General features: G+C 35.6%; 1 protein-coding gene across 1 annotated transcript; it reads right to left on the bottom strand.

The window, feature by feature from the left end:
- Positions 1–319: 319 nt before the first annotated feature.
- Positions 320–16,343, bottom strand: LOC106055715 (uncharacterized). The gene is made up of 5 exons (XM_056012849.1): positions 16,215–16,343; positions 15,273–15,404; positions 13,493–13,621; positions 2,266–2,379; positions 320–522 (listed from the first exon to the last, which is right to left on the bottom strand). The coding sequence occupies exons 1-5, from the start codon at positions 16,236–16,238 to the stop codon at positions 436–438; spliced, it is 486 nt and encodes a 161-aa protein (XP_055868824.1). The 5' UTR covers positions 16,239–16,343; the 3' UTR covers positions 320–435.
- Positions 16,344–21,093: the final 4,750 nt, after the last annotated feature.

The following is a 21,093-nucleotide window of genomic DNA, read 5'->3' as shown; positions in this document are numbered from 1 at the left end:
CTGTTAAATTTCTAGGAAAATCGTTAGAGCGATATTTTGTCCAGGTTGCACCCTCCACCCAGGTTTCATGAAGTTTTGACTTGAGAGAGAGAGACTCTGCAATGTATAACAACTGGCTATTCACTTTTGACCTAAGTAACACCATTAGTCAAATCCTTAAGCTTTAGATACACTCTAAGGAGGAAACAAACAAGTAAATTAACAAACACTGAATCATAATTTGCAAATACAAAAAACATTATTTAAAACAAAGGGAGACAGAAATTTAAAAAAAAATTCTTATTCCATATGCTAGGAAAAATTACTATAAGTTCTATTAAAGCATGGAATGGTTTGCCTGGCTTAGCCAGTTAAAAACAACAATGACAGGCAATACAGTCTCTTCTGGAACTCTGGGATACTAGCAAGATGCACAAGACTTGGCACAGTTTTTTTTCATCCAACTTGGATTCGTGTTGCAGTCGCCACGTTTAGACCATGCTGCACAGTCAGATTCCCTGCTCCAGAAATTCTTGCAAACAGCTGCGGAATAAAGGGAATACAATTTGATTTGTTTCTTGAATGCTAATACTAATAATAAATATACTTGATAGTTTTCCTTTGTTGATTTCTTACACAAGATTACAGAGAATCCAGGCCTTTGAACCATAAGAAATAGTGGTGAGAACTACCGCTTTATAGACATTGATATTTTGTTTTGCTAAATAGGTAGCTACTGTGTTGGCGTAGTCATGTAAAACATTTCACTCATGGGCGGGTTGGATGTCAAAATCGACCCGGGCATTTCTATACAATCCGGCCCATAAATTGATTATCATGTGATGGGCATCGAATTCTAGGTCTACCTGTCATCGTAATCATTAAGTTAAGTTTGATAATAATAATAAGGCTTGTCTTCAAGTCCAAAGATTAATGAGGAAAACAATGTTTCCCATGGCTACGCAGCCCCAGCAGTGACCTACATAAGTTTGATAATGTATCGATAACTGTGCACACTCTCTATAATTTAAATTGGCCAAACCTACCCATGCCACGCATGCGGCCGACTTTTTAAAGAGAGGATTTGAGTTTGCAGCCATCTTCATGTTCATAGGAAATGAGAAATGTGCTCATCTTCGACCACGAAGGAGGAGCTATTTAGCTTTTATAGAAATATAGGCATTATATTGCTTTTTAATCGCTAAGTGTGTAGGCCCTAAAGGATTGGAGGTTACCAATACCACCGTCTACACATTTTCGAAATAATTTAATAAACTACACCCTTAGACAGTGCTCCTAGTATTCTGCATCCCTTTAGGGCAGCGGTTCTCAACCTTTTAAGTTATTCGATCCTCTAATATTATTTATCACAAATCGGCGATCCCCCCATTCGTATTTTTTTTTTTGTATACAGATAAAAAAAAATGTGCTCAAAAAAGGGTTATTATTCAGACCTACATTTATTTACTTTTCTATTGCGTATTCACATTATAGATGTTCCATACTTTGACTATTTGATAAATATGGCGAAGTATGGATAACAATCTTTGATACAGTAAGCTACATTGTTACAGAAATAGTGTTACGACAGTATTTATAGACACACCAGTGGTAGTGCGAAGGTTGAGCTTGTTTCTGTTCCACCAAATCAGGAATTCAGTAACAACAAAAAAAATGTCCTCTTCTGCATCAAGTCTGCTTCTGAATTTGGACTTAATAACTAACAAGCTAAAAAACCTTGTTTCTTAAAGATTTGTTCTTGGAAATGAAAGAAGAAGGTGGCGCAACATAATCTCAAACAGAACTGGATAGGAACGGCACAAATGTTAGTCATGGTACCAATCAAGAGAGAGAGAGAGAGAGAGAAAGTATTTTTTGACTTGAAGAAGTATTTTCAACAACAAGGATTTGAAAAAAAAAAAGCTATTGTATTGGCTTTTAATTTAATAATGTTCTGTAGCGTAGAAAGAATAATAAACAATAAGATTTGATAACGTACAATTACACATAGCACTGCAGTTAAAGGCCTATGATAACCTGCCCTACTGTTGTGCTACTCTAGAAATTGAATAGTGCAGGATTTCTGCCAGATGTCCTAAAGATTTAGCTTAGAAAGTTAGTTTTGTCCTCAGTACCATTTAGTATAACATAATAATAATTAATAACAAGGATTTAAAATATTTTTTTTAAAATATTAGGCCTACTTTAAAAAACAACTAACGTGTATAAACTATAGAACTATTGAAGACTGGTTTCAAAAGAAATAAGAAAGATGAAGTTAAATACCAGGTCCACAGATTCCACACGTCTTTTTACAAAATTTTCCCATCCATTCAGAGGAGCATTTTCCACCTGCAGCCCATTCGCTGCATTCCTTATCTGAATACGCGTCACTGCATTCTGGGGAAATATACAATCTATGAACTAACAAAATAATATCAATTTATCCAGTCATCCAGTAGTGGTTACAAATAGTTTTGGCCCAAGACTCTTGGCAGATTGCCATTTTATTTTGTCTTTGCAGATAATAACCGTTGGTAGTGCCTATTTATGTCACGATGTGTTTGAAGAGAGACATGTGTTGTATTTTCTCTACAATCATCTGACATATTCGGATTCGGAGATGCCGTTAATATAGTTCAACCACTACTAAGATAGTGTTAGCCTTATATATTATTTTCTTGAGTTTAATTCCTTCAAAATAAGAAAAACATTTTTTCTAAAAACCCACCAAATCTTATATTAATTGTAATTGTATCAATTAGTTGTTTTTTTCATTAAAATGTTTTACTTTATTACAATATCTACAATTTCCAATTACATTTTTACAACGCTTATATCACCTCACTCTGTCTGTCTGTCTGTCTGTTATTACATTATGATGAAAAAGTTACACCCGAGAAATTTCGAAGATGTGATTTTCAGCTAGAAACCAATCAAATTGTAAATAATCTTTAAGATTCGATAGCCATCTGCACATAGAACTTAAATATTTCCTTCTGTCAAGTTTATATAATTTCTAGTATTACCTTTTCATTTTTATCTAGAATAGTTGGCAGTGAAACATAATAATTTTATTAGACCTTTTGACATGTGTAATTCTTTTTTTTTTTTGGCATGCTGTGAATATTTAAGTTGCTAATTTGATAAATAAAAAAAAACAATACACACCAGGCTCCCCAGTGCCGCCGCATCCACAACTTTTGTTACAATTTTTCTCCATCCACTGTTTGTTTCTTTTGCAGTCTCCATTGGCCGCCCATAGTTTGCACTCCTTGTCTGAGTACACGTTTTTGCATTCTGAGGAAATACAAATTGTATGACCTACAAAGATATCTATCTTCCATTGTAGTTTTTTCTAATATAATTATGTAAGTTATTAAATAAGCAGAGTACAGTATCCCTATAGAGCAAATAATGTAAAGGTCATCTACTTTAGAGGAGCATTGTTGTTTAACACTCTCCTCCCAGGCGTTATTGGGTTCTGGGATGCGCAACCTTTTTTCTGTATATTTAGCCTCGGAGATGCATTTTCCTAGCATTTTAAGCGCACTATAAAACCTACTTAACGCCCAAGATTATTGAGTGCAATTTTCTTCAAGATAAACATTATGTTCTAGAAATACAGAAAGATACTTATCGAGGCTCACGGTGATATTACCTCGAGCGTACAAAAGAAGTTAAAAGAAACCAATAACTAAATAGAACCCTTCTGTGACCAACTAATATTAAAGTCAAACTTTTTACCTGATTTTCTCAATTAATATTGTAACGGAAAAGCAATAGATCCTAGATCTTTGACAACACAAACCCCTCTAAACAAATATTTAAAAAACAAAAAAACTTTCTTTTTTAGATACAACTTATAGAGCGATTTTTTTTCTCTTAACCACTAATGAAAACTCCTCACCGGGGAAAATATACTGTTTAAACAAATGTATAAATCTACTACACTTTCAAATATTGTAATTATAGATCTTTAGAGCTAGACCTTATAGAATATATGCAAAATGTTCCTGAACATTTATTTATTAAACGTTGTTCCGTTATGGAAAAGTTTGGGAAACACTGCAAGAGAAGATTACATTTTGGATCTACAATTTCAATTAGATTGTGTCGTGCCTAAACGGTCCCACAGATTAAGGGATAGGTAAAGCTGAATGTACACTGTTTGAAGTGTGAAGTCGGTTCGCTACAGTGGGTCTAGTTTGCAGCCATTTAGTCCATCGAGTCCAGGCAGAGAGTATATTTTAGTACAGCAGTATGGTTGAATGCAGTGAAGCATTGGTACAGTTAGTGCTTCCCAATAGTACAGTATTGGCTTTTCATTTTAGACAATAAAGAATTACGTTATTTGATTGCCGAGTTGTCAAGTTCTTGAGTTGGTTTTGTCAAGCTGTGTGGTATTTGCAGAGAGACTGATAGAGAGTCGTGGCAATATGTGTGAAACAATTTTACTTCTAGTTTTGGTAATCCATTCCAGAAATACGCTCATAGAAACAAACTCTAAACAAACTTTGTAAGCACCTGAACCAGTCCCCTTTCCACCACCCACTGCTTGTTCCAGTTTAGTACAATCTACTCCCTTTGGACATATACATTGGCATGATTTGTCGAGGTAACCTGGTTCATTGCATTGCTCATTGGGTTTACATTTCTCTGAAAGAAAACAAAAGGGTGAAGTGTTTAATTAATATTTCAAGAGTTATCTCTGTATGTTTCGAGAGTATCTATATATTAAAGACACAAATCCTCTGACAAACTGACTTCTCGGCAATCGTTGATTCTCCCACTTGTGATGGACGATACTGTACTGGAAAATGAACCAGTTATTACTTAAAGCCTTGAACATTAAGCCATTTCAAGATTTAAATCGCGTTGATTAAATTTAAATAATAAAAAAAAGAGATTTTTGTTATTATTATTTTAATCAAGAAATATATATTAAGCCAATGCCAATAGAGATCGAGTACATAACATGTGTCTCTCACCAAAGGAAACCAATTTCCCGACTACAATGTATATTTATATTTGTCTAGGTGTAGGCTTTAAGAATGACCAGAAAGCCTATCAGTAAATGAAATTGTATCCAAGGTAAAGGGCAAAGAGAAATGGAGAAAGAAAGTTAACAGATCTTGTGTGGTACCTCAACGATCCAACAGACTAAGCCTTTAAGACTAAGGGATAGGTGAAGGTGATGGTACAATATGTTTAAAGTGTGAAGTCTCTACTTTAAAGTGAGTCTAGTTTGAAGTCATTTAGTCTATTGAGTCCAGTGAGAGGCAGAGAGATCAGTTTAGTTTGGTAGAGAAGCACGGTTGAATGCAGTGAAGCATTGAAACAGTTAGTGCTTAAAGTTCCAATTGGTACAGTATTTGCTGCTGTTTTTTTTAGAAAATAACGAATCACGTTATTTGATTGCCGAGTTGTCAAGTTCTTGAGTTGGTTTTTGTCAAGCTGTTTGATAATTACAGAGAGACTGATAGAGTCGTGGCAATATTTGTGTAACAATTTTACTTCTACTTTTGGTAATCCATTCCAGAAATATGCTCTTAGAAACAAACTCTAAACAAACTTTGTAAGCACCTGAACCAGTCCCCTTTCCGCCACCCACTGCTTGTTTCACTTGAGTACAATCCACTCCCTTTGGACATATACATTGGCACGATTTGTCGAGGTAACCTGGTTCATTGCATTGCTCATTGGGTTCACATTTTTCTGAAAGAAAACAAAGAGATGAAGTGTTTATTTAATATTTCAAGAGTTATTTCTGTAGATTAAAATATAATCTATATATATATATAATTCTCTTCTGGACACCACGAAAAGAGTCATGGAGAAATAACTCTTCTATAAGTCAGACTAGAGTTACCCCAAGTAACGTTCGCGGCGACAGAGAGCACGGCGCAAAAAAAAAAAAAAAAAAAACAATGGTAAGAGGTAGAACAAGTTATCTTTTTCTTTATACATTCTATCTATTTGACTACATTTAAGTGTGTATTTTTTTTAAACACGTCAATATCTGGTGTCATTAAAATAGTTGCATGTTTTTTTCTGTAGCTTTTCTTTTATTTTACTCCATCGTATTGCCCTTCGTTTTCTAACCATGGCCACCACTTCACATATATTTCGTGGAGTCAACAGGTCTTTCTATGTTCTATGTAGTCGAAATTCCTGCATAGGGTAACTGTTTGTTTCTATCAGTCGCATATTTCTGGGAAAATGTCATCGACGAAACTGTTGCTCTTAGAGTTCGCAAGATGGCTGTAAGCTTTGTTTGAGAACATTGGGATAACTATGACGAAGCCCTGTCCGTTGTTCTTACTCACGGAAGAAGAGTCATACACTCTGTTTGACAATACGTTGCCTACATGAAAACTTCCGGGAAATAGCTGCGTATGCTACGCCGCGGGTCGACTGGTCTATATTATAAACGCAAACGCTGTGACACACTCACATCACTCGCTTATCATTACTTCTCCCAATTGAGGTGGACGATACAATACAAAAATTGAACAGTTATTGCTTAAAGTAAGTCTAGAACATTAAGCCATTTTCAAGATTTAAATCGCGGTAGTTAAATTTAATAATTTAAAAAAATATCTTATTCGCAATTTCAACCCAATATGTTTGTTTTTAAACAACAACTATACAGAAAGTACAAAACTAAACTTTCTTCCGTTGTTAACCACTGTTAAAACTCTATGCGTAAATGTTCATAGCGCTCTCTGGCGGGAAATTTGATTTTGTAGACATTATATGCAATGATTACAATACATTCGAAATGAAAATCAAAATTACAACTGTAAGTAATGTATCTGTAACATAGCATAATAAAACAAAGAGAAAATTACTTAGTTACATCTGGATAAAGAATCAGCAAAATTATTAATTTGTCCTGGAATCGTCTGTACTTCGAATTCGTAATCCATCAATTGTAAACTCCAACGAATCAATCGTCTGTTAACCAACATCTTAACATTTAAGAAAGCTAATTGTGCATAAGTAAGGTGAAGTGTGCACCCAGTAAGTATTTGGTAAATTTGGAGATAGCCCAGACAATGGCCAAACATTCTTGTTCTATTGTGGAGTATCTGGTTTCAGCGGATGAAAGTTTCCTGCTTATGAAGAAAACAAGATGTAAAGTCCCTTAATAATCCTACATGAGACATGCTCCTAAGGCTGTGGATGAAGCGTCTGTAACACGTTGTAATGGTCTATTTCTATTTGGAAGTTTGAGCATACTGTCTTTGTAAAATGTGGCTTTGACCTCCTCAATTGTTTCTTGTAGTTCATTAGACCATGGATTTTTCACAAGCTAACCTTTCTTGGTGAGGTTGGTTAAGACTGATGTAAGTGCTGTGTAGTTTCTAATAAAAGACGTATAAAAATTACAAAGTCCCAAGATACCTTTGACTTGCTTTTTTGTTGTGGGCACTTTGGTGTCTAGAATCCGTTTGATGATATCTTCTTGTGGTCTTAATGATTTACAGCTAACTCTATGTCCTAGAAAATACACTTCTACCATGGCTAATTCAAACTTACTAGGTTTGACTGTAAAGCCATGTTGCTTGATTATCTTCATTACTTCGTTTATTCCCTTCATATCATCTTTCCTAGTTTTATGGAATACACATCAATGTAGGAAACTGTGTCCTTTCTTTGTCCAAATATTCTATGGATGGCTCTGTTGAATTTGCTACTAGCATTGACTAGTACAAATGGCATGTAGTTAAATTTAAAAAGTCCAAATGCTGTATTGAGAATGAAGTGTAAGGTTTGTATTCCTCTTGTATTGGTATCTGATAATACCCTCTGGATAAATATAAGTTGGTAAAGAACTTTGCTTCATTGAAGAATGACATAAGATCTTCTGGGTTGGGCATGGGATAGGAATCAGGGCGAGTAATTTGTTTAACTGTCTAAAATCGACACAAGTTCTTGGAGTTGAAGTTTGTTGTATTTTTTAGAAGAAAGAAAAGAACCTGACATTTAGTCATGTGTAATTCTTTTTTTTTTTTGGCATGCGGTAAATATTTAAGTTGCTAATTTGATAAATAAAAAAAATGAACAATACACACCAGGCTCCCCAGTGACGCCGCATCCACAACTTTTGTTACAATTTTTCTCCATCCACTGTTTGTTTCTTTTGCAGTCTCCATTGGCCGCCCATAGTTTGCACTCCTTGTCTGAGTACTTGTTTTTGCATTCTGAGGAAATACAAAATTGTATGACCTATAAAGATATCTATCTTCTGTTGTAATTATTTCTAATATAAATATGTAAGTTATTAAATAAGCAGATGATATAAAGGTCATCTATTTCTATAGATTTGTACCTAACAAAACATGAATCAAAAACAAAAAGAACCAATTAATCCAATTGTTATATTATTAATCCATATATTTTTTATAGATATGGAATAAGGGAAATAATTTGTACATTATTGGTTAATATAGTTTTAAGGACAGAGTTCTTCCACTTTAGAGGAGTATTGTTGTTTTTTTCAAAAGATTTAGTCTATATGAGTCTAAAATTCTAGATCAAGACTCAAAAACGATTTTAATTAGAATATAAATCCAGATCTAGTTTAAAAAATCAAGCTGTACTGTAAAAAAAAATCTAAATCTGGTTTTAAAAAATGTAGATAAGATCTAAATCTAGCTATCGTCTTTTTCTTCCAGAATATAAGTTTATGTCTATATGTAGGCTTTAAGAATGGACTTTAATGAAATTGTATCCAAGGCAAAGGACAAGGAGGAATGGAGAAAGACGGCCGAAAGATCCTGTGTGATGCATCAACGGTCCAATAGAATAAGAGATAGGTGAAGGTACACTGTTTGAAGTGTGAAGTCGGTTCGCTACAGTGGGTCTAGTTTGCAGTCATTTAGTCCATCGAGTCCAGGCAGAGAGTATATTTTAGTACAGCAGTATGGTTGAATGCAGTGAAGCATTGGTACAGTTAGTGCTTCCCAATAGTACAGTATTGGCTTTTCATTTTAGACAATAAAGAATTACGTTATTTGATTGCCGAGTTGTCAAGTTCTTGAGTTGGTTTTGTCAAGCTGTGTGGTATTTGCAGAGAGACTGATAGAGAGTCGTGGCGATATTTGTGAAACAATTTTACTTCTAGTTTTGGTAATCCATTCCAGAAATATGCTCTTAGAAACAAACTCTAAACAAACTTTGTAAACACCTGAACCAATCCCCTTTCCACCACCCACTGCTTGTTCCACTTTAGTACAATCCACTCCTTTTGGACATATACATTGGCACGATTTGTCGAGGTAACCTGGTTCATTGCATTGCTCATTGGGTTCACATTTTTCTGAAAGAAAACAAAAGGGTGAAGTGTTTAATTAATATTTTTAAAGAGATATCTCTGTATGTTTCAATAGTATCTATATTAAAAACACAAATCCTCTGACACACTGACTTCACGTCTTTCATTAATTCTCCCACTTGAGGTGGACGATACAATACTAAATATGAACCAGTTATTACTTAAATGAAACCTAGAACACTAAGCAATTTTCAAGATTTAAATCGCGGTGGTTAAATTTAAATAATTTTTAAAAAGATATTATTGTTATTATTATTTTAATCAAGAAATACATATTAAGCCAATTCCAATAGAGCTCCACGAGTACATAAAAGTTTGTCTCTCACAAATGGAAACCAATTTCCCGACTACAATGTATATTTATATTTGTCTAGGTGTAGGCTTTTAGAATGACAAGAAGGACCATCAGTTAATGAAATTGTATCCAATGCAAAGTGCAAAGAGAAATGGAGAAAGAAATTTGGCAGATCTTATGTGGTGAACCGTCCAATAGACTAAACCTTCAAGACTAAGGGATAGGTGAAGGTGATGGTACAATATGTTTAAGTGTGAAGTCTCTACTTTAAAATGAGTCTAGTTTGAAGTCATTTAGTCCATTGAGTCCAGTGAGAGCCAGAAAGATCAGTTTAGTTTGGTAGAGAAGCACGGTTGAATGCAGTGAAGCATTGATACAGTTAATGCTTTAAGTTCCAATCGGTACAGTTTTTGTCTCTGATTTTTTTTAGACAATAAAGAATCACATTATTTGGAGGCCGAATTTGTCAAGTTCTTGAGTTGGTTTTGTCAAGTTGTGTGGTATTTGCAGAGAGACTGATAGAGAGTCGCGGCAATACATGTATTTGTGAAACAATTTTACTTCTAGTTTTGGTAATTCATTCCAGAAAAAAGCTCTTAGAAAAAAACTTTTTAAGCACCTGAACCCTTTTCGCCACCCACTCCTTGTTCCACTTTAGTACAATCCACTCCTTTTGGGCATATACATTGGCACGATTTGTCGAGGTAACCTGGTTCATTGCATTGCTCATTGGGTTCACATTTTTCTGAAAGAAAACAAAAGTGTGAAGTGTTTAATTAATATTTCAAGAGTTATCTATGTAGGTTTAAATATAATCTATATATATAATTCTCTTCCTGGCCCAACCATTTTTTTTACACACGTTGTGTGTGTGTGTTCAACTGGTGTCATTAAAATAGTTGCATTTTTTTTCTGTACCTTTTCTTTCATTTTACTCCATCGTATTGCCCTTCGTTTTCTAACCATGGCCACCACTTCACATATATTTCGTGGAGTCAACAGGTCTTTCTATGTAGTCGAAATTCCTGCATAGGGTAACGGTTTGTTTCTATCAGTCAAATATTTCTGGGAAAATGTCATCGACGAAACTGTTGCTCTCAGAGTTCGCAAGATGGCTGTAAGTTTTGTTTGAGAACATTAAGATAACTATGACGAAGCCCTGTCCGTTGTTCTTACTCAAGGAAGAAGAGTCATAAACTGTGTTTGACAATACGCTGCCTACATGAAAACTTCCGGCAAATAGCTGCGTATGCTACGCCGCGGGTCGACTGGTCTATATTATAAACGAAAACGCTCTGACACACTCACATCACTCGCCTATTATTACTTCTCCCATTTGAGGTGGACGATACAATACGAAAATTGAACCAGTTATTGCTTAATGTAAGCCTAGAACATTAAGCCATTTTCAAGATTTAAATCGCGGTGGTTAAATTTAATAATTAAAAAAATATCTTATTCGCAATTTCAACCCAATATGTTTGTTTTTAAACAACAACTATACATAAAGTACAAAACTAAACTTTCATCCGTTTTTATAACCACTGTTAAAACTCTATGCGTAAATGTTCATAGCGCTCTCTGGCGGGAAACTTGATTTTTATAGACATTATATGCAATGATTACAATACATTCGAAATGAAAATCAAAATTACAACTGTAAGTAATGTAACATAGCATAATAAAACAAGGTTACAAAAGACAGTTTGTGTGGAAACACAAACTCAAAATCGGCCCCCGAAGTAAAATGTTTACATAATTCGGATAATCCTTCAGAGTTGAAGATAGTTTACTTCCTAGTCCAAACCTCCCGCAGGACGACGGGGGATGGGAGCAGGCAGGGTTTGAACCTCCGATCGTCGATAAATCCAAACGACAGTCCAGCGCGCAAACCGCACGACCAGTGGTCCACCCAGGTAGGCTTCAATATTTTCAGAAAGAACATCCGAATGAAATTATATCAAAGACAAATGAGAGATAAGAATGGAGAAAGAAGGTTAACAGATCTTGTGTAGTGCCCCAACCGTCCCGCAGATCAAAGGATAGGTGAAAGTGAATCTAAAGTTAGATGTGAACCTGGCCTAACTAGTTTGTGGTCTATAGGGCAGATGATGTAAAGTTCATCTGTTTTTGTGGCCTACGGTTAACGAGGGTGTCATGTAGCCAGCACAACGACCAACCGCCTTTGCTTTTCCCCAACTAATGTCAGGTACCCATTAGAGCTGGAAAGACTCAGAAGTTGAAAATCCCAGTCTTCACCAGGATTCGAACCCGGGACCCTCGGTTCGAACTAAATAAGTTAATTGTTTTGAAAAGGCTCAATCTCGTATTCGAATCGTCAAAAAAAAAAAAAAAATTTCCACTATTAGAAAAATTGTGCACAAAAATGATGTTTATAAGATTATTATTCGTCTTAAATTAGGTCTAACATATAATGCATACTAATTAGCTTTTTCTTATAAAAAAAAACTGCTTGCATAATTGATTTTAAAAATTAGAATTTTCGCTTTCAGGAAAAAAAAAAGTAGCCGTTGCATCAGAACTTTGAATGGTCTAAAATATTGTGAAGTCGGATTTTCAATATCTCTTCTAGTTTACGAGATCTAAACGGGACAGACGGACAGACGGACAGACGGACAGACATTTCGCACAAAACTAATAGCGTCTTTTCCCCTTTCGGGGGCCGCTAAAAAAAGAGAAAATTACTTAGTTACATCTGGATAAAGAATCAGCAAAATTATTAATTTGTCCTGGAATCTTCTGTACTTCGAATTGGTAATCCATCAATTGTAAACTCCAACGAGTCAATCGTCTGTTAACCAACGTCTTAACATTTAAGAAAGCTAATTGTGCATAAGTAAGGTGAAGTGTGCACCCAGTAAGTATTTGGTAAATTTGGAGATAGCCCAGACAATGGCCAAACATTATCGTTCTATTTTGAAGTATCTGGTTTCAGCTGATGAAAGTTTCCTGCTTATGAAGAATACAGGATGTAAAGCACGGTGGAATGGTCTATTTCTATTTGGAAGTTTAAGTATACAGTCTTTGTAAAATGTGGCTTTGACCTCCTCAATTGTTTCTTGTAGTTCATTAGACCATTAAATTTTCGCAAGCTAACTTTTCTTGGTGAGGTTGGTTAAGACTGATGTAAGTGCTGTGTAGTTTGGAATAAAAGACCTATACAAATTACAAAGTCCCAAGATACCTCTGACTTGCTTTTTTGTTGTGGGCACTTTGGTGTCTAGAATCCGTTTGATGAGATCTTCTTGTGGTCTTAATGATTTACAGCTAACTCTATGTCCTAGAAAATACACTTCTACCATGGCTAATTCAAACTTACTAGGTTTGACTGTAAAGCCATGTTGCTTGATTTTCTTCATTACTTCGTTTATTCCCTTCATATGTTCTTTCCTAGTTTTATGGAATACACATCAATGTAGGAAACTGTGTCCTTTCTTTGTCCAAATATTCTATGGATGGCTCTGTTGAATTTGCTACTAGCATTGACTAGTACAAATGGCATGTAGTTAAATTTAAAAAGTCCAAATGCTGTATTGAGAATGAAGTGTAAGGTTTCTATTCCTCTTGTATTGGTATCTGATAATACCCTCTGGATAAATATAAGTTGGTAAAGAACTTTGCTTCAGAGAAGAATGACATAAGATCTTCTGGGTTGGGCATGGGATAGGAATCAGGGCGAGTAATTTGTTTAACTGTCTAAAATCGACACAAGTTCTTGGAGTTGAAGTTTGTTGTATTTTTTAGAAGAAAGAAAAGAACCTGACATTTAGTCATGTGTAATTCTTTTTTTTTTTTGGCATGCGGTAAATATTTAAGTTGCTAATTTGATAAATAAAAAAAAAAACAATTCACACCAGGCTCCCCAGTGCCACCACATCCACAACTTTTGTTACAATTTTTCTCCATCCACTGTTTGTTTCTTTTGCAGTCTCCATTGGCCGCCCATAGTTTGCACTCCTTGTCTGAGTACTTGTTTTTGCATTCTGAGGAAATACAAAATTGTATGACCTATAAAGATATCTATCTTCTGTTGTAATTATTTCTAATATAAATATGTAAGTTATTAAATAAGCAGAGTACAGTATCCCTATAGAGCAGATGATGTAAAGGTCATCTATTTCTATGAATTTGTACCTAACAAAACATGAATCAAAAACAAAAAGAACCAATTAATCCAATTGTTATATGAATTTACCAAGCGTCTTAAGCGCACTATAAACTCTACTAAATGATCAAAGATTATTGAGAGAAATTCTCTTCAAGATAAACATTATGTTTTAGAAATACAGAATGAAAATCAACTCGGCTCACGGTGATCTTACCTCGAGCGTACAAAAGGAGATGATAAAAAACCAATGACTAAATAAAACAAGATTACAAGGATGGTTTGTTTGATCACACAAACTCAGAGTTGGCCTCAACCGCACCCTTCATTGGAGAACTAATATTAAAGTCAAGGTTTTTATCTGATTTTCTAAATTATAATATTGCAACGGAATAGCAACAGATCCTAGATTTTGACAACACGAACCACTCTAAACAAATAAAAACAAATAAAAACAAGATTACAAAGGGAATTTGTGTTATTACACATACTCAGAGGGATGACAGCGAGCAGCGTATGAACCCTGCCTGGTCGTGCAGTTTGCGCGCTGGACTGTCGTTAGGATTTATCGATGGTCCCTGGTTCAAACCCTGCCCGTTCCCATCCCCCGAGGTGTGGACTAGGAAGTAAACTATCTTCAACTCTGAATGAACATCCAAAACATGTAAAACAAACAAACAAACAGATAATCAGTTCAGCAGGCTAACCGCACTACCAGGCATTGCTCTTAACTTAATAACAAACTGATTACAAACTAATAGCCTATTATTGATAAATAGATATATTACAGATTACGGCATGGCATCTACCTGATATGTACAATATTTCGGCGATCTAGTCTATATGAGTCTAAAATTCTAGATCTAGACTCAAAAACGATTTTAATTAGAATATAAATCAAGATCTAGTTAAAAAAATCTAGCTATATTGTAAAAAAATAATCTAAATCTAGTTTAAAAAATCTAGATAAGATCTAAATCTAGCTATTGTCATTTTCTTCCAGAATATAAGTTTATGTCTATATGTAGGCTTTAAGAATTGACAGGCCTATCAGTGAATGAAATTCTATCCAAGGCAAAGGGCAGGGAGGAATGGAGAAAGACGGCCGACAGATCTTGTGTGGTGCATCAACGGTCCTATAGACTAAGAGATAGGTGAAGGTACACTGTTTGAAGTGTAAAGTCAGTTCGTTACAGTGGGTCTAGTTTGCAGCCATTTAGTCCATTTTGAGTCCAGGCAGAGAGTATATTTTAGTACAGCAGTATGGTTGAATGCAGTGAAGCATTGGTACAGTTAGTGCTTCCCAATAGTACAGTATTGGCTTTTCATTTTAGACAATAAAGAATTACGTTAATTGGAGGCCGAATTTGTCAAGTTCTTGAGTTGGTTTTTGTCAAGCTGTGTGGTATTTGCAGAGAGTCTGATAGAGAGTCGTGGCGATATTTGTGAAACAATTTTACTTCTATTTTTGGTAATCCATTCCAGAAATATGCTCTTAGAAACAAACTCTAAACAAACTTTGTAAGCACCTGAACCAGTCCCCTTTCCACCACCCACTGCTTGTTCCACTTTAGTACAATCCACTCCCTTTGGACATATACATTGGCACGATTTGTCGAGGTAACCTGGTTCATTGCATTGCTCATTGGGTTCACATTTTTCTGGAAGAAAACAAAGAGATCAAGTGTTTAATTTATATTTCAAGAGATATCTATGTAGGTTTCAATAGTATCTATATTAAAAACACAAACCCTCTGACACACTGACTTCTCGGCTATCATTAATTCTCCCACTTGCGATGGACGATACAATACTAAAAATGAACCAGTTATTACTTTAAATTGAGCCAAGCCTAGAACATTAAGCAATTTTCAAGATTTAAATCGCGGTGGTTAAATTTAAATAATTTTAAAAAAGATATTATTGTTATTATTATTTTAATCAAGAAATACATGTTAAGCCAATGCCAATAGAGATCGAGTACCTAAAAATGTGTCTCTCACCAAAGGAAACCAATTTCCCGATTACAATGTATATTTATATTTGTCTAGGTGTAGGCTTTTAGAATGACCAGAAGGCCTATCAGTAAATGAAATTGTATCCAAGGTAAAGGGCAAAGAGAAATGGAGAAAGAAAGTTGGCAGATCTTGTGTGGTGCGCAACAGTCCAACAGACTAAACCTTGGTAGAGAAACACGGTTGAATGCAGTGAAGCATTGATACAGTTAGTGCTTCATGTTCCAATCGGTACAGTATTTGCTGCTGATTTTTTTTTTAGACAATAAAGAATCACATTATTTGGAGGCCGAGTTTGTCAAGTTCTTGAGTTGGTACTGTCAAGTTGTGTGGTATTTGCAGAGAGACAGATAGAGAGTCGTGGCAATATTTGTGAAACAATTTTACTTCTAGTTTTGGTAATCCATTCCAGAAATACGCTCTTAGAAACAAACTCTAAACAAACTTTGTAAGCACCTGAACCAGTCCCCTTTCCGCCATTTACTGCTTGTTCCACTTGAGTACAATCCACTCCCTTTGGACATATACATTGGCACGATTTGTCGAGGTAACCTGGTTCATTGCATTGCTCATTGGGTTCACATTTTTCTGGAAGAAAACAAAGAGATCAGGTGTTTAATTTATATTTCAAGAGTTATCTCTGTATATATTTCTCTTCGTGGCCTTACCAGGCGGTGCAACACGAAAAAGTCATGGAAAGATAACTTTTTATTTCTGCAATCGGACTAGAGTTACTACACATAAATTTAGTTGCGACAGAGAGCACGGCTCAAAAGAAACATGGGAGGGAGGGGGAGAACAAGTTATCTTTCTCTTTATACGTTCTTTACTTGACTACATTTAGGTGTCTATTTTTTACATACGTCAATATCTGGTGTCATTAAATTAGTTGCATGTTTTTTTCTGTAGCTTTGTTTTGATTTTCCCCCATTCGTATTGCCCTTCGTTTCCTAACCAAGGCCACCGCTTCATATATATCTCGAGGAGTCAACAGGTAACTGTTTATTTCTATCAGTCGCATATTTCTGGAAAAATGTCATCGACGAAACTGTTGCTCTCAAAGTTCGCAAGATGGCTGTAAGCTTTGTTTGCTAACATTGGGATAACTACGACGAAGCCCTGTCCGTTGTTTTTACTCTCAGAAGAAGAGACATACACTCTGTTTGACAATACGCTGCCTACATGAATACTCCCAGCAAATAGGGGCGTATGCTACGCCGCGGGTCAACTAGTCTATATTCTAAACGCAAATGCTCTGACACACTCACACTACTCGCCTATCATTACTTCTCCCAATTTAGGTGGACGATACAATACCAAAACTAAACCAGTAATTACTTAATTTAAGCCTTGAACATTAAGCCATTTTAAAGATTTAAGTAACTGTGGTTAAATAATAATTTAAAAAAAAAAAAAGGAAATTTTATTCCAATTTCCACACAATATGTTTTTCTTAATTCCTACACATCAAAAAGTACGAGACTTAACTTTCTTCCGTCTTCTTCTTCTTCTTCTTCATCGTTCTCATTGTTATGTTGGAGTGTTCATATGACTAGACCAATACATGAGATGAACTGCGCAGTGGTTTCCAAATCAGGGAGCTCTCCATATAGTTTTCTTTCTATTGGGGTGATTTGGGGCCAATGTCTTATACGGGCCTCTTGGTAGAGAGAGCAGTTTTGGAGGACGTGGTCGGCATTTTCTGGTGATACTCCACATGGGCAGATTTCACTGGTTCCAATTTTGAGCTTCCGGAACATGTGTTGTCGCATTCTGTTGTGTCCGGTCCTGAGTCGAAAGATTAGACGTTGGTCTTGTCGGGATAGCTTATAGTAAGCGTCATCTTTCTTGTGATTTGGATGAGAGCTCGTCCATTTCTCATTTATTTTATCTACAATTAATTTCTTCATTTCTTCTGGATAGAGTGCAGAGTTTACTTGTGAGTTTGTTCTCCCACTCTTGGCGAGTGTGTCAGCCTTCTCATTTCCTGCTAGTTGTATGTGAGCTGGTATCCATTGAATAACAGTTTTTTTGCTGTTGTTGTTGAGCTTTGTAAGTGCTGTTCTGAGGTTTTTAATATAAGGGGAATCAGAGTTTTGCAAGCATTGGAGGGTTGTTTTCGCGTCTGTTAGAAAGACAATCTGACTGTGAGGGGAACTTGGATGATTTGCTAGCATGGTAGCAGCTAGTGCTAGTGCTTCCCTTTCTGCTCTGTGACTGTCAGAGAGCTCTCCAGTTGCAAAGGATTTTTCTAGTTCTCCTCCATCTGGCCATTCGATAAGTATTCCAGCTCCTCCATTTGTGGTGGCTTTATGGGATGAGCCATCCGTGTAAACTCTGATCCACTGATTGCTAGGGTAATTGGTATGTAGAAAACAGTTCACTATTTCCTTGAGCTCTGTTGGTCTGTAATCAGATTTTCTTTTTATGTTTTCAATATGGTCCCTTATAGTAGGAAGAGGGCTTTCTTCCCAGGGCGGAGATTCATTATAGTGTATCGAGGAATCCAGAGTAATTTTTTCAAGTTGGTGTTTCTTTTTTAGGTTTAGAGATTCCTGTATGAAATTGGTCCTTTTGAGACGTTTTTTTGTGCCAGTTTTGTGGATTTTTGTTCTGAGTGGGTGCCTCTCCAAGATTTCCAATTTAGTGAATTGGGAAAGGATTTTTATTTCTCTTCATCCAGAGAAATCAGGGCAGCGGTTTCCTCCATAGCTCTTATGGGTGTTGTTTTGATTGCTCCTGTCATTATCCTTAGACCAATATTTTGAACCTTGTCTATTTTTCTTAGGTTGGTTTGGGCTGCTGAGCCCCATGCTGTGGCACCATATTCTAGTACAGGTCTTACATAACTGGTATAGGTCTTTTTCAGGATGTTGTGATTAGCTCCCCAATCTGTGCCAGCTAATTTTTTCAAGAGGGATAGTCTCTGGATGCCTTTACTCTGTGTTTTATCTATTTGGTTTTTCCAGGTTAGTCTCGGGTCATAGGTGACTACAAGATAAGTAGGGCTGTCATTTTTTTCTAAAGCTTCCTTATCTAATGTTAATTTTATTGTTTGTTGTTTTGTTGACAGTGAGAATATGGTATATGTTGTCTTTTTTGTGTTAATGGACATGCCCCAGTCTTTCTCCGTTTTTAAGAACTATATACACTTTTTTTTTGCCTAATTGTTAATATCACTCCTTTTCGCGAAACCTGCTTTAGTAGATATTATATACAATTTTTTTTTCCATTTAAGTCCTAAATTGATTGAATAAGTGTTGAACGTGTTTTTGTGTGTAAAAAAATGTATTGAAAAAAATGAAATGTAGGCCTAGCTAAGGTGAGCAGAGGCTACCACCTTTCGGTGTTCTCTTCTTGATCCTTTCTTCATGTTCACTGCTCAGCAGGCTCCTGTGTTCAAGGCATGTGTAGTGCTTTTTGCAGCATCCTGCCTTCTTCTCAGAGACTGACGTCAGCACGTTTTCTTTCGGCTTTTGGCGTGCTGTCGTTCTGCATGTTTCTGTTTCTGTGAATCAATTCCACCATACAGTAGTCCTTGGTTTGGCCATGACAGGGAAGTGGATATCGTACATAAAACAGCGAAGTTCATGGGGACTTACACAGTTCTCGTTTGTAAAAAAAAAAAAAAAGGGCACGAAAATTCAACAACCACAGTGGAGCACGATGTCGGAGATAGTTGTTGCACATGTGGATAAAACCAGACATTTAAATGCAGATCGTAATTTTCAATTGGTAGCTCCCAGTAAACTTCCATTAAGGTAGCCTACTTCTCCAACGTCTACAAATATTGATATAATTCATCAATTAGCAGCCGCTAAATGTTTTATCATAGGTATACAGTTTTCAGTGCAGGGACAGAATGTCAGTGCTGTTGAAGTATATGGTTAATTGGTTCAGAAATGCAAGAAAAAAACATGAAAACTAGAAAAAGGTTCCTCTTCTAGGAAGTACTCATTGATGTCGCGAGTTAGTTAGAAAAATTGATGTAGCATACCGGCTATGTCAAAGAGAGAATCGACAAGTAAACGCTTTCATATGATCGACCAGTGCCGGATTTAAGAAAGGGCAAATGTGGCTACAGCCAAGGGCCCAAGGAACTCCACAAAAAAGGGCCCCCACAATAGAGAAAAAATGTATATTTGGCAAGTCAGCAGCTTTTTTTAACTTCTTTTTTTCGCATTTTTGCCAAACTATATTTTAAATCTTACGGTTGGCAACACTGTCTTCTTATCTTATATAATACAGACGTTACTTCAAAAAAGAAGATGATTACGTCCTACGCGTCATGCATTTAGTCATGCATATAAACCAATGACTTAAATTCTGCAAAATCACTGGTTTTCCTGGCTAGCTCAGGCAACCCATTCCATGCTCTAATAGCACTAGGGAAGAAGAAGTATTTGTACAAATTAGTCCTAGCATATGGGACGAGGAATGTGCCTTTATCTTTGTGTCTTTCAGAGTATTTTATTAAATTTTGTTTTTGTATTTGAAGATTATGGTTCAGTGTTTTATGTATGATTGCTACTTTACTTTTGAGCCTTCTGTCCTGAAGGCTTTCTAAATTTAGTGATTTTACTAAAGGTGTTACTCTAGTCAAATGTGAATATTCGTTTGTTATAAATCGCACTGCTCTATTTTGTGTCTGTTCCAGTTTCTTAATTTTTTCTTGAGTTGAGGGGTCCCAAACGGATGATGCATATTCTATTATTGGCCTAACCAAGGTTAAATAACATTTTAGTTTTGTTCTTATTTGATTTATAGAAATTTCTTTTAATAAATCCTAATGCTTTGTTTGATTTTTTTGTAGTTTAATCAATATGTGGATTCCATGATAGTTTTTCATTTATTATAACACCTAGGTATTTTGCGTTTTTAGTCTGTGTTACTGGTTTGCCATGAATAAGATCAGTGGAATTAATTTGTTTTAGTTTTTTTGTTACTCTTAACAACTGACATTTTTCTGGGTGGAAAGACATGCTCCAATTTGATTCCCATTTTTGTAATTCATCTAATTCTCTTTGTAAAATATCTGTGTCTTGTGTTGTTTTTATTGTTCTATATATTATGCAATCGTCTGCAAATAATCTGACTTTTGTTCCTGAAGTAATGCAATTTGGTAAATCATTTATGTAAATTAAAAATAGTAGTGGACCCAAGACTGTTCCTTGAGATACACCTGGGTTTACTGTTATCGGTGTTGATTTAGAGCCATTTATTATTACAGTTTGTTCTCTCCCTATCAGAAAATCTTTAATCCACTGATGCAGTGGACCATTAATGCCGAAATATTTTAATTTTTTAAGCAAACTATGGTGGTGAACTTTGTCAA

This window comes from Biomphalaria glabrata, chromosome 15 (assembly GCF_947242115.1).
Source record: "Biomphalaria glabrata chromosome 15, xgBioGlab47.1, whole genome shotgun sequence".
Lineage (NCBI taxonomy): Eukaryota > Metazoa > Mollusca > Gastropoda > Planorbidae > Biomphalaria > Biomphalaria glabrata.
The sequence above is the reverse complement of the archived record's forward strand: the minus strand, read 5'-3'. Positions and strand labels throughout refer to the sequence as shown.

Bases quoted from the DNA above. Each gene is read 5' to 3' on its own strand.
- LOC106055715 (XM_056012849.1), bottom strand. From the start codon at position 16,238: ATGGCGGAAAGGGGACTGGTTCAG. The intron at 15,405-16,214 runs GTGCTTACAAAG...GTTTTCTTCCAG, and splicing joins CGGAAAGGGGACTGGTTCAG to AAAAATGTGAACCCAATGAG. The intron at 2,380-13,492 runs GTGTGAATTGTT...ATATTTCCCCAG, and splicing joins TGGTGGCACTGGGGAGCCTG to AATGCAGTGACGCGTATTCA.